This window comes from Periophthalmus magnuspinnatus, chromosome 4, assembly GCF_009829125.3.
Source record: "Periophthalmus magnuspinnatus isolate fPerMag1 chromosome 4, fPerMag1.2.pri, whole genome shotgun sequence".
Taxonomy (NCBI): Eukaryota; Metazoa; Chordata; class Actinopteri; order Gobiiformes; family Gobiidae; genus Periophthalmus; species Periophthalmus magnuspinnatus.
In genome coordinates this window covers 12218595-12241573 of record NC_047129.1, presented here as the reverse complement: position 1 = coordinate 12241573, position 22979 = coordinate 12218595, and the positions used below count along the sequence as shown (strand labels likewise).

The 22979-nt window shown below is 39.3% G+C and overlaps 1 protein-coding gene across 11 annotated transcripts in view; it reads right to left on the bottom strand.

Annotated features, from left to right (window-relative positions):
- The window catches only part of LOC117370261 (unconventional myosin-IXb), a 40244-nt gene that overhangs the window by 11031 nt on the left and 6234 nt on the right, over positions 1–22979 (bottom strand). For 5 of the 11 annotated variants that reach the window (XM_055221077.1, XM_055221078.1, XM_033965654.2 and 2 more), the window contains exons 2-18: positions 15518–15734; positions 15228–15447; positions 14533–15042; positions 8207–8301; positions 6780–6842; positions 5736–5835; positions 5433–5533; positions 4818–4947; positions 4658–4747; positions 4414–4530; positions 4185–4319; positions 3423–3544; positions 3209–3350; positions 2939–3134; positions 2401–2476; positions 1984–2076; positions 794–907 (exon numbers count right to left, since the gene is read on the bottom strand). In XM_055221077.1, the coding sequence (XP_055077052.1) occupies positions 794–907; positions 1984–2076; positions 2401–2476; positions 2939–3134; positions 3209–3350; positions 3423–3544; positions 4185–4319; positions 4414–4530; positions 4658–4747; positions 4818–4947; positions 5433–5533; positions 5736–5835; positions 6780–6842; positions 8207–8301; positions 14533–15042; positions 15228–15447; positions 15518–15675 (2462 nt within the window). In that variant the 5' untranslated portion in view covers positions 15676–15734. The remainder of the gene's footprint in view (positions 1–793; positions 908–1983; positions 2077–2400; positions 2477–2938; positions 3135–3208; positions 3351–3422; positions 3545–4184; positions 4320–4413; positions 4531–4657; positions 4748–4817; positions 4948–5432; positions 5534–5735; positions 5836–6779; positions 6843–8206; positions 8302–14532; positions 15043–15227; positions 15448–15517; positions 15735–22979) is intronic. The other 6 variants (XM_055221080.1, XM_055221086.1, XM_055221079.1 and 3 more) reach the window with 3 other exon arrangements.

The following is a 22979-nucleotide window of genomic DNA, read 5'->3' as shown; positions in this document are numbered from 1 at the left end:
CCTGGTTAGTATAGACAGGAGTGGTCTTCATGCGTTGTCAGTCAGTGAATACACCTGTGAGGGGCTCAGAGCTGATGTAGAGTAAGTACAGACATTAGAGTAAAGATGGAGAGTGATGCTGCAGTCTAACAAGTTGATATGACCACACAGATCTGCAAGACATGCTTCAAAGCTAACTAATCAAGGTTTCTATATCTATAACAGATTATTCTCCAACAGACTGGAAAAAATAAGAGACATGCTGAAAAACTACTGTCTGTAATTTTTATGTGTAAGATGATGTACATGCCCAATACACTAAAACATACTCTGCATAACTGCTCTTGTGGACGGTTAACTACCGGTACCCGCTTGTCTCCATGGAGTTGTTAATGCTTTGCTTATGGCATATGGCAGTAAACTTTATGTGAAGTTACAGTTCAGAGCTGTGGAGTGGCAAACAGTAGAATGCATATTTTTGGGGGATTGAATTACTGAATAATGGTAAAAATAGGCGAGTTTAATGCCATATTGTGGAATGTATTCAGAAAAACAAAAACATGTCAATATAGACAAACAGGTGGAGGACCATCCACTAGAAAAGTAACACAGTGCACCTCTAATAGTAATGCTCAAGCAGCAGACTGTAAAAGTATTCAGAGCATTACAACAATAGAACTAGCTAGCTTATAATGCAATATCTAGTGAATATGTGATAATATAAAGCAATGGACTGGTTGAAATGAGAAGCATTGGGAGTGGTTTTGGTCGAAACCAGTCAGAAACGCTGATATAAGTCTGACTGCAGACTCACTGAAGAACGTGCCGGGGGAAACGGAGGCGACCCCAGGACTGCAGCAGCTTTCGAGGGTCCTCAGCATCCAGCTGCAAGTTCTTAATGGAGCTGATGATCTGTGCATGCATGTCTCTGAGTGAACCACATACAAAGTGGGCAGGAGTGGGGGAGTGGACCAGGAGCAGAAGGGAGGGGGGGCACATAGTTGATTCATTTTAATACAAAAAAAACTAAGGAGTGAGGAAGTCGTAAATTGTTATGTGTTGTAGTCTAGAACCTCAGAAAAAACCACCACCAACATTGTTATAATACAAACAAACACATACTGCAAGATAGTTGGGGGTCTACTATCAAAAGGCTTTCTTACTTCACTCAACCGTGAAGAATTACCCAGAAACCCTCTCTCAGACTTTTCATGTTTATATTAGATAAGCCACAAGACACATGTGACCACCCAACCATGCTGCTTTATCCCACCAAGAACCGAAAACATACAAGTACAGAGGAAGCAACTGGGGCTTGACAGAGACGTATTCACACACTTGTCCCCACCGTGGAGGTAGTTAACATGCAGAGTGTCATTGGCTGTCACTTTCCATGCTGGGCCAGTTATCGGCTGTGAGACTGTAAGCTGTTATTTGTGTCATTTTTATTATTTTGCCTGATTTTGGACTGGTATTATGTCTGACATAGATTCAGTGAGGTTAATTGGGAGACTTTTTGGTCTCATTGCTAGCTCATGCAATTTTGTCTGTACTTACCCTGGTTAAAAATGAAACTCAGAGGCCAAACAGAAGAAAATATTTCTTTTCTTTGTAATTTGTAAGAAAAAAAAAACATGTACGGTGCTGCATATGGAAGAAGCACAAGAAAAAGTTTGTATATGTTTTGGGATGAGCTTCACTGGTGCATTTAAAATGTGTATTTTGCATCCAGATGAGCATCTTGCATCCAGTTGATAATGTGTTGATACACATAAAAAGTATATTGGTGCTTATGTAATATATTCCTCTACATTTAAAAAGTAAAACTAATCATTCTGACACTGATGACTAAAATAAAATTTCAAGGTAGCACATTGTAATTTTTCTTTCAAAAATATGTTGCATTATTATTTTCACAGAGTCTTAACTTTGTCTATACATTTTTCTTCTGCCTGGTCCCTTTTGTTCATGTTCTTCATTTGACCACCAATTTGGAGTACTTACTTCTTATTCTCATAGCTAGCAAAGATGTCCTCAAAGGCCTCTAGAGGGCGCTCCTCAGAGTGATCAAAGCAAAAATCGAGCATAGAAGCTCGTCTGTGAAGGGGAGAGGAAGAGGAGAAACCACACACACTGGGGTCACCAAAAAGTGGAGAGGGAAAGTGCAGGACCAAAATGAGGAAAGGTGGAACTAATTTTATCTGGCTTTGTATCTGAAAAGAATTGTCCCGCCTCACTGCACTAAAAACACAAGTAAAGATTGAAGTCTCCCATCTAACTCCCATTAGAATATAAAAGCAATAATATACTCTTAACAAGCAGTAGTTAGTAAACCAACACACTTCACTCTACAAGGCAAACCTTGGAAATCCAGGGAAAACAGAAATGACCCATGTATCAAATCACACACACATCGCTTACTTGTACATTCGTTCAATTGGAGTATTAGATCGCTGGAGCTCCCCTAGAGGAGTTCTGGATGCAGGTCGGACAATGCCTAAAATAAAAACGAAGACATTTTTTAGAACCAAGACTGAAGTTAAATACAATTAGGTTATGTTCAGGTACTAGAATTGTATGGTGATAGTTGTATTTACTATTGAATCTTGTCATTATTTGGAATTGGCTCCATCTTGCCAAGTTCTTTCAACTGACAACAATCATGTTATAGGGGTTGCATAATGACACAGATTTCTGTAGCTACTGTGAAAAAAAAAAATTCACTTATGTTTATTTATAGCGACAGACGGGAAGCAAAATTCTGCTGTAGTTTTTGGTTTACTTAGATAAGTCCGGTAACTGCAGAGATATTCACATAAACCAGGACGTCTGCAATTAAACAGTAAGTTCCACTATAAATTTCAGACCTGTCCAGCTCAATTTTAAACTAGAGATTTGAAAGTTGTGATGTCACATGAACCCAACCTATTAGTTGTTAGTTGTCAAGTGCACTGTGTACCTGAAGTCTTTGCAGCCCAGGCACGGCCAGCTTCATTGAAAGCAGCGAGGGCTCTGATAGTGGCACGCAGAATCCCCCAACGAAACATCGCCACGGGGTCCATCCCAATGAGCTGACGGACATAAGAACGATCACTGCTCCTCAACAAGGCCACAATGTCTGGCCGCATATGATCTGTGTTCTTTTCTCGGAAGTCCTGCCATGAGACAAAAATCATTTAGTACCCAACATGAACTTTGCCAACACAATAAATAGTAATAATTGTGCCACCTTTATTTTATATTTTACTCTTCCAGCAAAGTGTTGAATGACAAAAGCTGGTTCCATAACTGGTGTGGGCACAAAGTACTTGTTCCCCTGATGCTGCTGCTTAAATTTGGCTAGTAATGTTTCTTCTGTGGCATGTGGAAAGCTGAAACACAAAAACGTATGAATACAAGATATGTTTGCAGAGGGAAAATTTGTCTAAATGTAGTATTCGTACTTGCTCTCCTCGTCCAGCAAGTAAAGCAGGCCAGTGGGCTTCTTACTGATGAGGTGAATACAGCCCACGTTGTCTGTGTAGTCGATGTTGTGCCAGGTGATGCCCTCTGCTTGGTACTCCTCCTGAATCATACAAGATATATTATTTAGCAAAGTGCTCCTAAAATCTGCCTGAGTACTGTAGAAATTTGGCTGGGTGATATGACAATTTATGGATAACATATAGATTGATCACATAGTTGCTTTCTCCACATGGAAATCATTGGTCAAGCGGTCAAATCCACTGACCCACAGGTTGGTGGAGTGGTTCCAGCTCCCACAGGTGAATGCTGTCGTTGTGTCCTTAGCCAAGACAGTTTATCCACCTCTCGCCTAGTGTCTGTGTACACTGGTGTATGAATGTGTGAGTGGGTGACTGGTGCCTTGAAGGTGGAAAAGACTTATATAAAAATGTCACCATTTACCGGTAACTCAAGAAAAAAAAAAAAAACTCCTCTAAACTCTGCCCTCAACCACATGAGCAGTGCAGCCCTATATATAAATATGAATCTACTGGGAATTGCTTAGATAATGACTGAACTGAAAAAATACTTGTATTCATTTCCAGGAATTACACGGTTGTTCCCATGCCAAAAATATGAATTGTTCAGATGGGGTCACAATTTTGAAAGTCACTTTTATAAACAACAGAGAATGCCATGAGACAATTTGGTACAACTTTGTATGAGAAATAAATGAACAAATAAACAAAACCCATTGTAACCTGCTCCAGATTGAAGATGTGATGATTGAAGTAATACTGCAGCTGTTCATTTGCATAGTTGATACAAAACTGTTCAAAACTGTTGTTCTCAAAGTCCTCAAAGCCAAAAATGTCCAAGACGCCAATGGATAAGCACTAAGGAAGAGTAAAAAAATAAATAAAATGACATAACAGTTTGAGAGGTCTTAATTCTGTTGTATTGTTTGCAACTCGCTATGAGGTAACTTACCGGGACAGATTCCTCCATGTCTTTCTTGTTGAGCAGAGCATGATTGATGCGAAGAACAATCCAGTCAAACAGGGCACTGTACAAAGACTTGGCCATAGAGTCTTTGGCAGTGATAGCCTGAAACAAAATCCAAACACATGTTATATTTGAATTATATAAGAGCTGAAAATGGATGCTCTTCACATATATTTAAGGAAGTTGAATGGTAAAAATAGATGTATGTATTGTTAATTAAATTAATTACCTCTGAATGGCTGTAGGAGAGGATCAACTTATCATTGACTGTGACTGTTTTCCTCTTGGTGAGTGCCTCAACCAGCAATTCCTCCTTGACCTAAGAAAATCAAAAAGGATTAATGCTTTCAACTCAATACAGACACAGGCACCAAGGACTTGTGCATCACCTTGAGGAGATCAGAGAGGGTAGCCAGCACCTCCGGAGGCCCCACTTCCAGACCCTCTTCCCGGCCGTTCGACTTCCTTATGTAGGTCACATTTCCCAGATATAAAATGGCCGACAGAACGGAGAAGATTCTGTGACAACAATATAGTCATAAGATACATGAGACAGAAAAGAGCGGGATCCTCGTCAGGCGTGTCATCTGCTCACACTATGTTCAAAGACACCCTGGCTGAACAGATGCATAAGAAAGTGTCGCCACAGATACAATAGCACATAGCATGAAGGTTTTGTTGTTTGGCGTGTACTATTTCCCTCTTTAACCAGGATTATTTTTAACCTTCAAGGTGCAAGTAAGTTTTCTAGTGGTGTGTCTGCTCGTCTCCATGGAGATGCTATACCTTGCCTTGAATATTCCACAGGATGGTATTAATCTTATCCAACATTGCATTTATTCAAATGAATTCATGTTTTTATTTCTACTACAGCCGGACTTGCCTATCCAAAGATCTGATCTGTTCACGTGGTGGCAACACCTGCTTGCCTCCATGGAGATAGATACGTTTAAGGCCCTACTGTGGAAATTTCTAAGCAAAGCAATAACATAGCGACCACTCACTGCTTCTTGGTGGGCGGAAGAAACCCCACCATCTCCATTGCCTGTTGAAGTCGTTCAAAGTCATGTCGCAAGTCCTCCTCATCTTCAATCTTAAAGTTTTGCTGGAAAAAAGTTAATAATGAAGTTAATAATAAATATACCATTTTACAAAAGAAAAAAAAAAAAAAATCATCAGCAAGCTATATATGAATGAACCTAGGAAAGAAACCTCCAACTAGTAGCTTGAATTATCTTTTAGGTGAAATTACAAAAACAAAGAATATTTAAAAGGGTAGTGACTTGTTTTTAAAGAGAAAACGTTACCTGTTTGAGGTAGAAGTATTCTTCAGGAGGCAACAATTTAAACTCTTTTCTCTCCGCCTCTGAAGCGCCCAACAGCAGGTAGTAAAATACATGGTAATTCCTGAGAAAAAACAAAACAAAACACTAAAACACACAAATTTTTAGTTATTTAAAAATATCTTCAAAATGAATACACATATGGTGCTTGGATGTGGACATTGGCTCAATGTGTAAAATGATATTATTCCCTGTAGTCCATAATGTATCTACTCTTTTTACTGTGTTTTGCTGTAGTGAGGAGCCTTAGCATGAATAAAGTTAGGCTTAGCAGCTCTTTAAAAGAGCTATATTTACTAGTTAAATTATTATAGTTTGTTAAATATATTCAACAGGACAAATATTTGTCTGTCTTGCTTTTATTAAAATCAATCATTCAATCATTGGTTTTCCACTCATGCCTTATGTGGCAGGTAGAAAAACCTGCAAAAGAGCGGTATTGTAAAAATCGACTGGCGTAATGAGTTTCCAGGTTTATCATGTGCAAACAATGACATCATATGCGCTTACTCAGTGGCTAGACACAGAAGATGTATTGGCAATGCTGTGCTCAGACTACAGGAGCAGGCCCAAGAATACGCCCACATTTTTGGAAGGTAAGTACATTTTCCACCAGAACCTAAACAGGAAACCTTGATGACTAAGGAACCAAGTGCTTGATGTAATTTCCAGAGTTTTATTTCTGAGTGACGAAGAAGGTACTATTAAAAGAGTAGACGTGAAACTAAATAACTAATATATTTATACAAAGCTGTGTGAATGCTAAACAAAATACAAAATATGTCAGCATTCCTGTAAAGCTCTTTTCATTTAGTTTTACATTTAGGAAGTGTGTGTGATTCTATTGTTCTTTGTTGATTCCTTCAGAAAAACACAGAAAATATCCACTTGGTAACTTAAATGTTTGTAGTCAGAATATTATTTCATAATTGAATGCTCAGAGAAAACAAAATTTTGGTTAAAGAGATCAGCAGGTCAAAGGTCATGACATCAGCTGTTGCTGCTCACCTCTCATTCTTCTCTCTGGAGACTAGACGTGACTTCTCCAGAAGATACTTTTCTACCACAGCCCTAGAGACACAAAGGAGAGAGGGGGAGGAGGCTACGATCAATACTCAGGAATCACTTAAAAGAGATGTAGCGAGGTGTGTGTTAAAGAAAAGGGACTTCACATACAGACATTCAAATGCAGCACAGGATATTAAGTTCAATAAAATGTTTATAAAATGTTTTAGCTTATTCCTGCAAATTATATGGCAGAGAGTGCTTTACTAAGTCCACACAGCCACAGCATCAATAAGGTTTCCAAATCAGACTCTACAAGTTAGCCAGTATCGTTTTGTATCAGTTGTCATAAACAACAATGACGCTGGTCCTTGTGACATACCAAGAATAGAGAACTGCTGAAAAAACACTGCTACAGGGGTTTCTCTAAAGACAAGCCCAAATCTTGAGACAAATATCTAGACTGCTGTAAGTTGGACTGGCCTGTTCATTTTACATTGAATGTACTGTTGCTGTGTAGTGTTCATGAATGAGCTGCTTCATAGCCCAGTGGAGCTAGAATACCAGTACTGATGACAAAACTCTCAGTCTGCCACACCCTCTCAATGGTTTGACGCGAGATTGGTATTACGGAAGTGACAATATTATCACAATTCAATATTAGTGTACAATATTGTGGTCAGAGTCTATGCAGAAACACACAAAAGCCTGACAAGGCTTTAGTGCCATTATTATTGTCCTATTACAATCTTTAAGTGTTTAATAACAGTAGTTTATTCATTATTGGTCTCCTACTCTACTCTAAACTCTTAACCAAATATGTAACTAGAGACGTTTCATACTGTAACTCCCTTATTTTAAATTTTCATACAGTTGTTCTTGGTGTGTCAGGCAAAATTTCCTGCAAAGAGTATATGTGTATTACCCAATTTATTAAAGATAAACACACTGATAAAATCATAATCATAAAACCAGTGGCACCCTGCAGCTCAAAAATGGTAAACTTGAAATAAATCAGGAGGCATGTAACAATATGCCAACTTTCCTAATTGGATCTCAAACCCACTTAGAGTAAGTAACCTAATAGAACACAATGGGCCCAGATGCCATTATGGGATAATCAGGTTTGAACATCATTAAAAAAACACCAGCTGATGCCAAGTATTGTATGACGTGAGTAAGGTTACCCCTCAATATTCCCCTTTAAGAGATTGACCAGTAACCCACCAGCATCTTTATGAGAGAACAGTGTAGTGACAGTGCTAACCAAAGTCTGATGCTCTCAGGGGGCTAAGAAACAGGAAGGTCATGAGTGCTGTTAAAGTTTCAGTACGTCTACAGAAGGAGGAATCACATGACTATGAAAAAGGCCACTGTTATCTAAAGGATAATCCCTGTTATTAAATAAAAACATTACAGTGTTTACTCACCCTCTGACAACACCACTCTCCAGGTAATTCACTTGGATGAATTTACCAAAACGGCTGGAGTTGTTGTTGTGGGCAGTCTTGGCGTTTCCAAAAGCCTGACATAAAGAAGAAAACATATAGTTTAAGAGAATCCCACACAGTTTTTTGTGTTACATTACCTTATTACAACAAAAACAGGAAACGATGCATTGCTTAACACAAATATAACCACAAAAGTGTGCATGCATGTTAGAACAAGAACAAAAATGTGTCCTTTTAATTTTGACCTCAGAAAATGAAAAAATGTATTAGTAGCGTGAACATGACGTTTACATTTTAAATAGAGCAAATGGTTCTGATAAAGGCACAGAGAATTTCATGTCCCTTGTGGCTTGCAAAGTAAAGTGCTCATCAATCTCCCTGTCCCCCCCCTTCTCTTTACTCGAGTCTCTTTGCTTCATTCTCTTGTGAGAATGTGTGCTTGAGTGTGATGCAGAGGAAGAGAAACCATGTACAAGTTAGAAAGTCTGGAACAGGAGCTTTATAAATACACAAAACTTTGACAAATATAACTTTCTGTTTGTGCGCATGTCTAGGCTTTATTGTTCAATAAATGATAGCTTAACATATTTGGGGCTCAGTATTTATAGTATGTACATTTTATTTGCACAAGTGGGGAGATTTTTGAAATGTTTGTTGTAATATGAAAAGATTTGGGATGTAAAGGATTCTATGGGAATTTTTTTTGTTTGTTGGTGCTCATGCCTTTTAATGATTCTGTACATTTAAACACCTTTTTACTGGGATTATCTTGTATTCTTGATCTTGTGTTAGTGGTATAAATGTGTTTCAATATTATTGCTTATCACAGAATAACTCTGTAGCAATCTATAGTGCTTCAAAAATGGTTGTAATGACAGGCCTACACATTTAATCATCAGATGAATAAAAAGGATGGAGCATATTGGCCTTGGGCAAAGCAAACCTCCAGTAATCGTTGATACAGCAGTGCTCTGTTTGCTCCTTGATGCACACGCTCACATGGTTACAGCACCACCGATACATCGACAAACAAAAGGACACCACAGGGGAAGTTGACTCAGTGAATGTTAAATAGGCACTGTATTGTGTGAGTGCAGGCAGTCGCAGGCTGAATTTGATACAGTGCTGTTAGTCCTGATTAGAGACAGTTAGGGGGCACAACTTCACACACCCGCCTCAAGGCTGCCATTGGGATTCCTCTACAACTGTTGACCTAGTTTCAGTTTTGTCGCTGTGCCAATGAAAATTCTTCAAAGCCTTTCATTACCCTTCATCCAATTTGTACAATGCATTAAAATTACTCCACAGCAACAAACAGATACCAAATAAGGAAATACATTAGATTTTGGACCACGTGTATTTTATTGTGTTTTAATGACCAAAAAGTTTTCAACCAACACAGGGCTTGCTCAGACAAAGGCCCTCCTTACTAAAACATGTCTCATACACTTCATCATTGTTCTCCCCATGTGCTTAGTGCAAAATCTTTTCCCAAAAGGAATTAAAAATGAAAAGCTCCAAATGCAATAACAACGATGCCAAATTCACCATTTCTGTCCCAGTTCTCCCCCTCAGCAAGCTCTGCAGCCTAAAACCCTGGGAAAACTCTGCAAAGCGCAGTCTGCAACACCATACGGAGAATTCTAAACAAGTCACAGCATCATTCGTATTCAAACATGCCCATCGGCCCAGCGCCTGATTGGCTGGAGCAGCCAATAGGTATGAGGAAGCGATCCAACGGTTTTCAAAGCAACGACCACCAGAAAATGTGGTCTACTTGGTATGCTTTGGAAACAAGACTTCATCCCACTTCAAAACAAAGTGAGAGTGAGCAGAAAGTGAGAAGATTATGTTTTATTCAGTTGGGATTATAACAAAATGTGCATTAATGTCAAAGCAAACAAATTACTCCATATCAAAGCTATCATAATATCCTCTCTGCACCCAAAACATACAGCACCCAGACATGACTTACACTGAAGGAGTATCTTATTTACTTTACACTAAGTAATTAAATGAAGATGGGCAATAAATTGTCTACAAGATAATATTAAAATTGCAGTTTGAGTATATTATTATTATATTCTATAATAAATGCTGTAAAACAAAAAAAACTACTATCAGTGAAAAGACCCATTTGAAAGCATTTCTGTTGAACTGCAAAAGTATAATCTGATTATTTTTATCTGGAGTGTTATCATCAAGTTTGCCCACCCAAATTTAATCATAAATAATTTGCCATCATTCATAAAATACCACTTCCCTTAAAACCACTGCAAAAAGCATTTCACACCTCACTTATGCAGTTTTGGAATCAAATTTCAACTATATTTATGCTAACACAAACTGTACCGGTACATGTAAATTAAACTCAACACCATAATATACAAACACCCCTCTCATTTACCAAGGAGTTTCTCAAAACCAGTGCCGTTTATGACCTGTAACGTCTCAACAGGCAGAAGCAGCCAGTCACCAGGTAGGATAAATTATATACACTCTGCACACTGTAATCTTGTGGGAAAATAAAAACATGACAGACACTCTTAACAGCATACGGCGTGGTGATATATCGATAAAAATCAAATTGTGATCTTATCCCTGCAATAATCTGCTATTTTGGTGATATAGTAATTGAAAAGCATTTTGTTTAATGCGGCTCTACACTCAAACACATTACGTCACCTCCTCCTGCTATTGGTCAGTACTTCTCATGCTCTGAAAGACAACAGTGGGGACAAGTAGATTTAATCAATGACCGCGCGATATGAACATTCAGAATAAAAATTACTTTACTTATTAAAGGCAATATATAGATACTACACTTTAAATAAAAATTCTAAATTGTGTTCTGGCTCCAACAAAAATGGGATATACATTTTTTTGGCACATCGTTCACCCCTATATAACAGTATTAGTATTATTAGTAATATATTGCCTTTCTCTGAACAATGTTGCAAACTGCGAAGTGTGAACTGTGAACTGATGTGTTCCTCAAAAAATATTTATATCAAGAAGTGTAAAATGAGCACTTTTTTTTAGCATAGAAACAGCTCTTATTAACCGTTTCCACGCACGCTGCCAAGGCCCTGAGACTTCACACCTCAGTGCAGTTTTAGTCCTTTCAAAAGGCTCAAAGCACCAACTGCCACTGAGATTTCCCACATTCAAACCACCACAACCACTCCAAAAATTCACTCCAAAAAGTAGAAGAATAGTCTTTCCATAATAAGATAATTGACAGTATAATTTGTAGTAGTTGCAGTATTGGTTCAAACTGTAGCATTCAGTGATCTAATAATAACTGTTGTTGTTATCCTCAATTAGAGAAGGAGCTTTAGTGAGATCACATGGCACTGGCAGTGACTGAAACAGTTATGTCCTCCTCCATGCATGGCTCCGATCCAAATTGGCACCACACAGCACATCCTAAAACTGCACTTATACCCCTCAAGCTATAATTAACGGTTTTGGTTCACAAAGAAGGAATTCTTTAAGTTAAAACAACAGCTTTAAGAGCTCTTCTGGGAGAGGGTTGAAATTGTGGCTGGAGTTTGTTTAGAAATACCCCATAGCAAACACAAAGGCTTACTCCGACATACTTTCGCATCACATTCAAAATTGTGTGTAAAATATTTTTATTTTCCAACTCGATGTACAAGCCAAGTGAACTTACTTGACCCATCAATTTAAGTTTTAAATCATTGAACCACAAATAGTATTCTCCATGTATACAGTCAAAAATAATTACTTTTTACTTATTTCATTTTGTCTGTGTAATCACTCAGTCGTTCATGTATGATCCTTAGTAAAAGAAAAATTCACATCTGTCAACTTTACAAAAAGTTGTGGGAATGAAGATGTTTCACTGCACCTCCAAGCCGCTTCTTCAGTTCTGGTCAGATTACTCATGGACACGGCCTTATATCTATCTGAAGGGATTATTTTTGTTTTATTATTCTTGTGGCATTTAAGATTATAGGTTATACTATGGAAATTTTGAATATCAAATTGAGTCTAAAATAAAATTACAAAGAGCTCAAATAAAAACGTATATTAACCTTTAATTTTAGCACATTTCAGATGAACTGTCATAGTAAGTCAAAGAAAATTTCAGATAATGTAAAAAATGTAATATTCATTTTTTTCAATATTGCGATCTCCACATTAGTATACATGTATATTCCACAATGGAATTCCAAACGTTCTCAACCAAAAAAATAGTACATCCAGATAAAATTAGGAATAAAATAAACACAATGTATCTACTTTCCTAACCCGAAATGTATAAAAATCGGACTCGAATCGGATTATTGTCACTATACAACACTAAGGGACCACCAGGGTTTACAGCTTAATGTGCAAGCTCCAGTAATAGATGATGGTGGTGTGCAGTTTTACCAGTTTGTAGCCATTTCACTCTGCCCCACCCATGTCTACAGGAGCACCACATCAAAACCAAGGCTTATGTGGTAACCCTGCCTTGAATATATGAGAACAGTCTGAAGCTCATATCATCTTAGTGTTTTCATGCAAGTGCCCAATTCATTTAATTAGGCATACAAAAACATCAATGTCCAAATATAGCCGAAATGGAAAGATTTATAATAATGAGGCTGACAATTAGAGCAGAATGAAGAATGGTCAGCTACTCCTCTACACTTCCTGGGCAACAATATGGCTCTTGCCTCTCCCCGCCCCTCCAAGCTTAAGTCACAGCAACTATAAGAAGTGTGGTTACTTCCTGTGTTGTAGTTACTTCCTGTTAAAGAGTTCCGGAGGATAGGAACTTCCTTTCAGTAATGATATGAGATGGACTGGCATTAAGGAGATCCATAGTATATAAACAGTACAAGTAAGTATGCTTAAGAAATAGCAGCTATATAGAAGCATTAGCATATTTCAATGTGCTGTTGTCCTATTACTAAGTACAACTGGGTGTTTCCACAAAGTAAAGTCATAATTAACATAATTATAAATATCCATTCTAAAGAAAACAAGAGCTCCCACAGAAGTACGCAACAAGCAGATTAACCAGTTAAACCAGTTTATGAGTAAACCGCTCATGGCTCTGTGCAGGCCTTTTCAAACATGGCCAATGCAAACATGTATTTTATGATGAGGACTATAGGACATACAGTTCATATTAATTATTGCTTGTTCCAACTGTTAGGATAAATATTGGACTATTTCATATGTCAAGTTTTAGTCTTCAAAAAGAGGAAACACATTGCATAGTAAAAGACCCAAGATTCAGGTCACAGTGGTTGAATCTGCCAGCAGCCAGGACTACAAACAATGACCTCATCTCCTCAAAATGTAACTGAGCCCTGTGGTTCAACCCCCCATATTTGTACAAACCGCAAAATGCACAAGCCCGAATCACAATGTAATACTCAATTATTTGTAAGTAACATAAACTGCATACACTGCAGAATATAGTGAGATGTCTTTAAAACATGAATACTTTGACTTAATGACAGACTTCCTCTATTGACCAAAGGCTAAATGCATCTCATGTCTGCCTCTGCAACCACAGCTCTGGAATGGGTCAGCAGGAAAAATGCATTGAGGGACTGGACAACAAAGTGGCGGCGCCTGAACGGGAGGGACTGGTGCTCTGCTGATGAAGGGGAAAAACAGTCCATCTCTCCATAGACCCTTTCAACTGTCAGAAAGAGCTCGCAACTGACAGAGCGATGCACATCCAGGGAGGCAAGCCATAGTCTGACAGTGACATGCAATGCAAACTAGCAAACAAATGAAATTTGTCAACCTCCATCTGGCACTGAGCTTTAATATCACCCATCACCCAGTCACTGGGGTTAAAGTGTGTTGGCCATGGAGGCAAGGGTCAAACTGCCAATGAATGTGTCAGCAATTTTATATAGTGTAGTTTATACTTTAGGTAAGCAAGAAAATGCAACACAAAGGGTACAAGTAAACAAAGTGAAATTGGGAACTTTGCAGAACTAACCATATCAGTTCGGCTGTAGTACTGCTTGGCATCCTGCATCTTTGCTGACGCACAAAGATCAAGCATTCTGTATCTCCCAGTGCAAAAAGGTGCAGCATACTATCTAAATTATTCTTAAAGCATGTGCAAACATGTGCAAAGTAAGAAAATTAAGTTGGTGTGCACCACACATGCTTTTTTGCTGACTAACAAGTCAATAAAAAAGCCGTTTCCAGAGAGATGCAGTCTTTAAACAGCATTTAACTTCAGAGGGGAGACATATATTGTCTCCCTTAAAACAGTTTTCATCTGACTTACTCTTAATATCACTGTATAGTTCATGTCTTACCTCCAGCACAGGGCCTGCTCCCAGGATGGTTCTTTCGACACCGCTGGCGTAGCCCTTTTGGCTAAGAGCTGTCAGGCAGTGGATGAGGAAGTTGGTGCTCTGGGTCTTGCCTGAGCCACTCTCTCCAGAGATCACAATGCACTGGTTGACCCTTTTCCTGAGCATGGCATAGTATGCTACATCTGCAATAGCAAAGATATGGGGCTCCAGTTTGCCCAGCTGGTGGTTCTCGTACATCTTAACATACTTGGGGTTGTAGATGGGCAGAAACTTAAAAGGGTTGATGGCGATGAGAATGCTGCCTGCATAGGTGTAAATCTTTTTTTTGTAGAAGCGTGTGCGGAGATTGTTTAATATAGTATCCTCATTGAGGACAGGGAGGTTGCAGAGGTCTGCAAAATCGTCCTGTGGTGGAGGGAGGAAGCCCCTCGCAGCCAGCTGCTGTACCTGCTGCTCCTTCGACAGTGGCGGGAGGTGCACGTATCGAATAGTGCCATCATGGTTCCTTTCCTGTGGGACAAATCAAGACCTGTTTTATCAAAGTTAGGGTGCCTGACTTTCAAAGTAGAAGGCTAAACACAAAATTTGAGTTTTTTTCCAAGAAAAAAAAAGTTTGGCTTATGAAACCCTTTTGACAATGTATCTCAATAACACCTGTTTTGACCCAGTACTATATGTTTAATGGAGAGCAGTACCTGTAACAAGAAGTAGAAGCCCAGACTTTGAGCATGTTTCTCCTGGGCTTTGCGAGGCCACAGCAGAACCCTTTGTACCGGCAGATCCCCGGCCTCCAGGATCCACTCCTCACCTCCACTTTCTTTCACCTCTGCCAACACATAAGAGCGCCCGGGGTCCAGCCCCAGTGCTGTGGCAGCGTCTGAGATCACGGAGGCTGCTGTGGAGTCCTTCTGCACTCTGAGAAACATTGAGACAAGTGTTAATCTCACTCAACATCACCTGTGACCTTTATATTATGTCTACTCACGTGAGGCAACAGCAGGCGGAGGACTGGGCAGTTAGCCGGGGGTAAATCTGCAGCAGGTACGAGCGGTTGTCGAGGTCATTGAGGCTGGCTGGCCCACCTCCCCCTCCTCCTCCACCCGCAACCGTTGCCATGGTGGCAGCGCCATCTCTGACACTCATCCTGGGCCAGGGGGAGTGGCCTCAGCATGCCGCACACTGCCTTCCTCACCAGGCAACTCCTGTAACCCAGAAACATGCACACTTGTTTGACAGGGCCATAATATCTCTATTTAAAACAAACAAGTATTATTAGTCACTGCAACAGAAAGGTGTACTGCTGTCAGTGGAATTTCTCACATCTTTGAGCCTGCCAAAAATAACACGTTTCACAGATGAGCTCAGTGATGGTGTAAAGATCTGGCAGTCTTAACAGAGCCACAGACCCAATACGGCAACATTTTTACACATTTACTCTTAGGAAACAAAACCATTTTTAGTGCCATTGTTGGTGAACACTGAACAAAATTCATAAACTACAATGTGAGGATCCTTTGACAGCTAATCATCAATTACAGTATGTAACTGCATCATTACAATGGTGTTATGGAAAAGACAACAACAGTCCATCTAGAACTCCTTGAGAAAGTCTGATGTCCTTCTTTGATGAACACACTGATATTGTATAATGTTAGATAAAAGATCAACAGTGCAATGGCCCTACTCTAAAATCAAAACAGCAACAATTCAATTGTACCTATAAAACAAGCCTTTCTTAACCTTACATTTGCAAACATGTCTATAGCAAATGTGGCTAAAGTTTGGCACACCCCCCCGAAGAAACAAGAGTCTGGTTTAAATTACTGTGACACTGCTTCAGTAACTTGAGCCACACAGAACCTACAGTTTATCGTACGTTTCGTTCTGCAGAAAGCCTTATTTGGCCAAATTCAAAGTAACAAACTGTGTTTGTCACAAATAAACTGCCCAGGAGGCTATTAGCCTTCATATAATTTGCATCTCAAAGTGTTCAACTCCTCCAAAGTTTTCTTAACATGCTACTCCCAAGTTGTACAATAATAAATACTTTCTGAACAATCTGTAAAATAAATGTAATGGTGATATTTTGGCTGAAGCTCCAATAAAATAAGAGAACATCATACTGATGCCCAATGTAAAAAAAATCTGGATCATTGTGTCACATTGACGAATTAAAGGAAAAATAGAGCAGCTTGAGTCATGAGCTTGTTATTGTGCCAGCAGAGCTGACCACAGCCCCAAATGCATGAAGTCTGTAAAACCAAAGCAAGGCATTCAAAACTACAGTGACCACAGACAGCCTCTACATTATGCTCCATCATGGAAGGGTCTGCTGTAAAGATGTTCACGTCCAGAGGTACAATAGTAAAAGAAAACTACAGAAATTAGCAAATATTATCAAATGATATGTGTTAGAATGGTGAAAGAAGAGAAGCTGACTGCAGAGAAAAGTCAACAGTGAGACAGAAAGAGAGAGGTCTCAGGAGACAATCAAAGCTGATTGAGTCTCAGATTATAGGATCCCCCTGCTGAGAGGGATCCTCTGTAAAGATGGCTAGCATTCCTCAGATAAGACACCAGTCTGCTCCGTGTGGGCTTAGCCTGGCACTTCAGTTGCTTACGACCAGACACAACCCAGAGCATCAGACTACAGCAGAGTAATGAGGAATTCAGCTTAGCTCCCCTTACCGACATACAGCCCATGAGCACAGTACAATCCTGGCCCGTAACTATACTCAACATGTGCAACATTAACTCAAACTCAACTGTTTACTTTGAACTATTTTTAAACACTGAAACAACACGATGAGTGTGAAATTAACAAATTATTATTATCAAATTTGTTTTTTCAGTGGCACATATGAAACGAAGGAGCTCATACCATTTACAAATGAGATCAACCTCAGATTTACAGTTTAGTGCTTCACTCATTCATTCTGCAAAAATCTGAAGTTTTTCACAGATATATTTTTCCTTCATTTTTTCCAATACCATTTGAAAATGGTTCAATACGTCTTCATAGTATTGAACAAGTGTGTATTCTGGATCCCAGGCAAGATTAAATTTTGTTTTGATGTTTGCAATAACATAAGTGAATTTAGATTTTTTTTAAATCACAAAGATTTAATAAAAGACTATGGTTCAATTTGATTTATGTTTAAGTACGTTTGCCTTGAGACAACAGGTTGACTGATACACAAAGCAGAAGTAAAACCAGCCAACTATGTTTGGCTCATTGTAGAGACCACTTCCTAAAGCCTTTAGACAAAACAATGGCATGTTCACAGACCTGAACAAGAGAACGCAGAGGCAGAATAAGTCTGCTTTTATATGGCCTGCTCATCATCAGAGACGTGTGAAAGAAGTGACTCTTGAAGCCAGTCCTTCATAAACAAAACAGTCAGTGCTGATGCACCCTCTGGTCTCTGATCAGACAGGAAGTGAATGACCAACAGCAGCTCTGTTCTCTTATTTACAGTGTGTTCCTATAGACTCTGACATTCTAAAAGGTTAGTGATGTTAGAAAGACTCACACTCCCACACAAGATAATCAGTAAAACTGTAATATAAAAAAAAAAATGAGATTTGATCTTACTTTTAATTTTGCCATTGACTACATACATGTTTTATAAAGACATATCTTGGTCATAAGCCAAAATCAACACAGCTCCACTCGTCTGAGGTTGAGCTGTGCAGTGAGAGAACCTGTGACTAAAGAGGCTGCCTCCCAGTCATGAAATGTTGTCAATGAGACAGTTATGACTCACAAATGAGAAGTAAGGAATAGGCGTCAAGCTTGAGTAAAGAATACGCATTAAGTTTAAGTATTATCTCAATTTCACCAATAGGCTCATTTACAATTATAAAACCCCAAAATAGGGAAACCCTTCTAGTAGTAGCCTGTGATGACCTTTATGAAATCAAAACTTCTAAATGTAACAGGTAGCTGGGTTTTTTGATTGAAATAACTCATTAATTCTTAAATAATCATGACCTTTTACTCTTTTACTCTCTCATTGCCTGATTGATCTCAACATCCCTCCTCATGAGCAATATGCTATATCTGTGGAGTAATGAGAAGTAATGTAACCTGCCAATGTTTCATAACTTATTTATGCATTCTGTCTACATGGTTCCTATTTACATTATGCATACAGAATACTAGCAACGAGCAAAACAGCATATTAATAATTTATCTCTCCCGCACGTTACACAGTGAAAGAAAGCACACCTGAGCTTAAGCTTCTCTTTTTTTTTAATCACTTTTCTTTTGAGATCAGCACAGCAATTCACCTGCCTCATAATGTGCAGTGCTTTGCATATGGATTTGGCATAGGTTCTACACCAGATGTTCTCACCAAAAGTTGCTTAGCTTAAACATTTTTTTTTTTTTTTTTTTAAAGGGAACAGTGGTATTGCTTTTATTAGCCATCTTAGAGCCTCTTGTTCACTATACAAGCAATTTGATTAGAAAAAAACATGGGACCCCAACCATGGTATTTATTAAATAAAATGTCCATGCTCATTCAGAAAGCATCTGGTATGATAAATGACCAAACTTTGTTAGGACTGCGCACCACCTGAACATCTGTGTTTAAGTTAAATATCAATTTGTTTTACTGATTTTAAACATTTGTGCCTCAGCCCCTCCCAGGGGAAAGTGGAACAGGGGCCATTGAAGTATCCATCAGCAGTCCTCCTCTCCACACATGACCTCATGGAGACGAGAGGGGTGGCTGCGTGCCAAAGGAGGCGTTTTGTACGGTGGGTTCAATTAGAGACACTGGAAAAGCCCTGTAGATTTGGTGTGTGAATAATTCTGACGTGTATTCTACCTCCAGGGTGTTTGTGTGTCATGACAGATTCATAAATGCATAAAGACTGCTCCTATACTGCTGAATAAAACCAGCACCAGCCCTGGGGTATCCACTCTATAGGAAGTGCAGATGCCCCTGTGATGGCTGTGAATGGACGCAGGGCCCTCCCACCAGAGCCATGTGGTCTATTCACAAAGCAAACCTTTTGTTTACAACAGTCCCAAACCTCAGGAATTAACTCATGCTGCAGACACAAGCTCAATAAGGAGGTACACAGATCGAGAAAAGAGAGAGTGAGAGGAGAAGGGGAGAAAAAAGGGGGCACTAAAAGCTTGGCTCCTCCCCTTGCCTTTAGGTCAGGTCCCGGGACAGCCATCCACAAACAATACTAGCTGAGGAGCATCTGCTACTGTGGTATTAAGGAGTATTAAGATTTAGACTTAATGAAGTTATCAAAAGTTAATAATGCTTAATAAAACGCAACCTTTGGCCAACCATTTTACAATGCACAATGCCAATCAATTTGCAGCCGTCATAGAGGGCTCTATTGATTGCCCACTTTCAATATGAGCATTCTGAATGTAGTGTATTGGCTGCCTTATAAAGGCAGACTGCTGCTCATTTCACATCCCTCCAGGGTAGTTATGACCCCGATCACGCGTGTGTGGTAAACATGGCTCCTTGATTTAAAAAACATGGATGACCTATTTTCGAACAGCTTGAAATTATCAGCGAGTTATGTTTTCTCAAGGCAATCCAACATTAGTCTTGGGCGCTGGTTAATAAACTCCTACTTTATGTACACATCACAGCGGGTCAGTAATCCGCTCGGCCTGCACGAGACTCCCATTGGTTTAACTGCCTCCTGAAGTACATCCACAGCAACTTCCATGCCTCCTGTCTCGTGTGGAGGGTCTCACAATGGACACCGCCCCCACCCTCCCCGCTGTGCACCCCCCTCCTCCATCTGACATTTGGTACGGCTGCTCTAACCCAGTCCAGATGCTGGGTCACACTGTGGAAAAAAAAGATCAGTCTTGAACTCTGTAAATACCATCCTGGTGCTTTTGGTTCACTGATGCTCCTTTAAAGTCAGTGAGAGGATAGGTGGCTAGCACCACTATGGACTAGCAAGACCAATATGATAATACATTGTACAATGTTAAACGTGTATTCACCTGTATTCATCGTCATTCAGGTTATATTATTTTGCATGGGCCTGTGACCTTAAGTTTTATACTGACTACAAAACCATTTAAAGCCTCCCTTGTTAACTTGTTGGTCACATGAACATTTTACACAAATCAACCTACTTTATATAAGATTTTAGAAGGTTTTAGAAGAATTTTAGAAATCTCCAGTGAGGTGAATGGAATTCTCTTAACCCGGGAGTGCCACGAGAATGTCAGTGCAGTTTAGTGGCAACGGTAAAAGTAAGCAGGAATAAGGTCTATACAAGTAACAACTTACAGCTAGGGCTGGGTAATATGGAAATTAAAAAATATATATAATTATGATCTGATCCCATGGCTATTTTTGATGAGATTAACTTTTATGTGATTCAGTGCTTTTCTGTTAAATGCAGCTCTAAGCTAAAATATATATATATACACTTTTTCCCACCCGCTCATCCTCCTACTGGTTTCCATCATGCTCTGAGTGATTGACAGATGAATTCAACTAATAACACCTGGTGTGCTTACGTCTTCCAACAGAAATTATCACACGGCTCAGTCCACTCCCTTTTAATACAAATATGCTAATTAATTGTACATTGTGAAGAAATAGTCACTACAGTTGACAGCGGTGCAAGTCAGTCCAGTCTTACAAACAATATTTAAAAGGAATTTAAAGGTATTGAAAGGCAAATATTTACTGAGGTGGAGAAGAAAAACTTTTGAGAACCACTGGTCTACTCCATTTCTTATCCAGTTAAGTTTATGTAAAGTAAAAACAGGCCTGTGGCACAAAGATGGTGAGGACACATTTATGTTTTCAATCAGGCCAATGAGCTAAAAGTGCAGATGTAAAGCCAAATGAAATACAGTCGGCCAATGAGGCCATAGCATGTGAGATCTAATGTGAGCCAGGAGCCAGAACTTAACCTGATTGGCTGTTTGGGCTTCACATTGGTCAGTGTTGACAGGAGGTTCCGGAGGGTTTTCCGCACCACTCATCTTGTCCACGTTGAACTTATCGTGAAGTTTAAACCAGTTCATGTCCTTGGAAAAGACTGAGGAGGTAAGTTAGAGCAAGAAGAGACAAATGGACACTAATAAAACGCAATCTTCAGACACAAACCATGTCTTGTGTTGGAAAAAAAATTGTGGTCAAAACATTCAACTACAAATGTGTCAAAACAGGCTATTCCATTAAAAAGTATATCAACAAATTAAATAATGCTTTAGTCACTGACAGATGCAGCTATTGTTTAGTTTTACATATAGTTTAAATTATACAATGGTTCAATTCAGAAGCACTTCCCAAGCTGGGAGATGGTCTCCCACACATAGAAATCCAAAAACCAGGGCGAGTCATTTGAAGATGCAGGACAGCTGCAGGAAGAGATGGAGGGGGAGAGGGAGAAAGGGGGAAAGAGGAATGAAGGAGAGAGGGAGAGAGGAAGAGAGAGAGAAGGGGGCAGGAAAGATGGAATGAGAGAGAGATGGAGAGAGGGAGAGAGGAAGTAAAGAAGGAAGAAGGCAGAGAGAATGGAGTATTGTGCACAGTCGCTCATGTGGACCGCACTGCTTTAAACACTTCCCAAACACACAGATCTATTGTAGCCCCAGAATAGCCACTGTGCCGCTCAAAGTTCACAGTCAAGTAATCCTTCTACCCACTCACTGCCATGCTGCACACACAGTTTGCTTAGAGCAGACATCTTGGCTTTTTGCCCACTTCACGTAGTAAAAATGTCCATATTTTCTTTTAGTGAGTGCATCACGCAGGGAAGTCTGGACAGGAGTTTATGTGTGGGTGGTTTGACATTTCACTCTGTTTACAAGTCGAGATCTCAACATTAATAACACTGAACTAACATTTTACATGCTTTGACCCGAGTTTGAACTGAAACAGGGCAGATAACAACAGGGAGTACTTGATATAAATCCTGCAAAGAAGACTGTCGTCATCAGATATTATTGTATTAGAAAGACAATGTAATACATTTTATGCACTTTCAGCTTGTTTAATCTATGAAAACAAAAGCTTGCAGTGGAATGTTTGGCATGAAGTGGCAGATAAAAAAGTAGCTTTTATATTTGTTCATTTTCAATTTGGCAAATAACAATATATAAAATAAAAATGATATATCAAATATAAAATAATAATAAATACCCTAGATTCTACGGTATTTATTATTAGATTATAGCCCAATAGACTGAGTATCCAGAGTTACTCCTTATTCTAGGGCCTAGAATATGGAGTAACTCTGGATACTGAGTACTTTTAGACTACGGCTTCTGAACTACCTCAGGTGTAACAAGAGCACATTTAGTGTATAAAAGGGCCTGAGTGTGCTCTGGTTCTCTCATGGCTCTTCCACCTTGTACAGTGTCCGGCTTCATTTCTCTGAGGATCCATGTATCTTACACATGTTTCCATCCATCAGTGACCAAAGGCAGACGT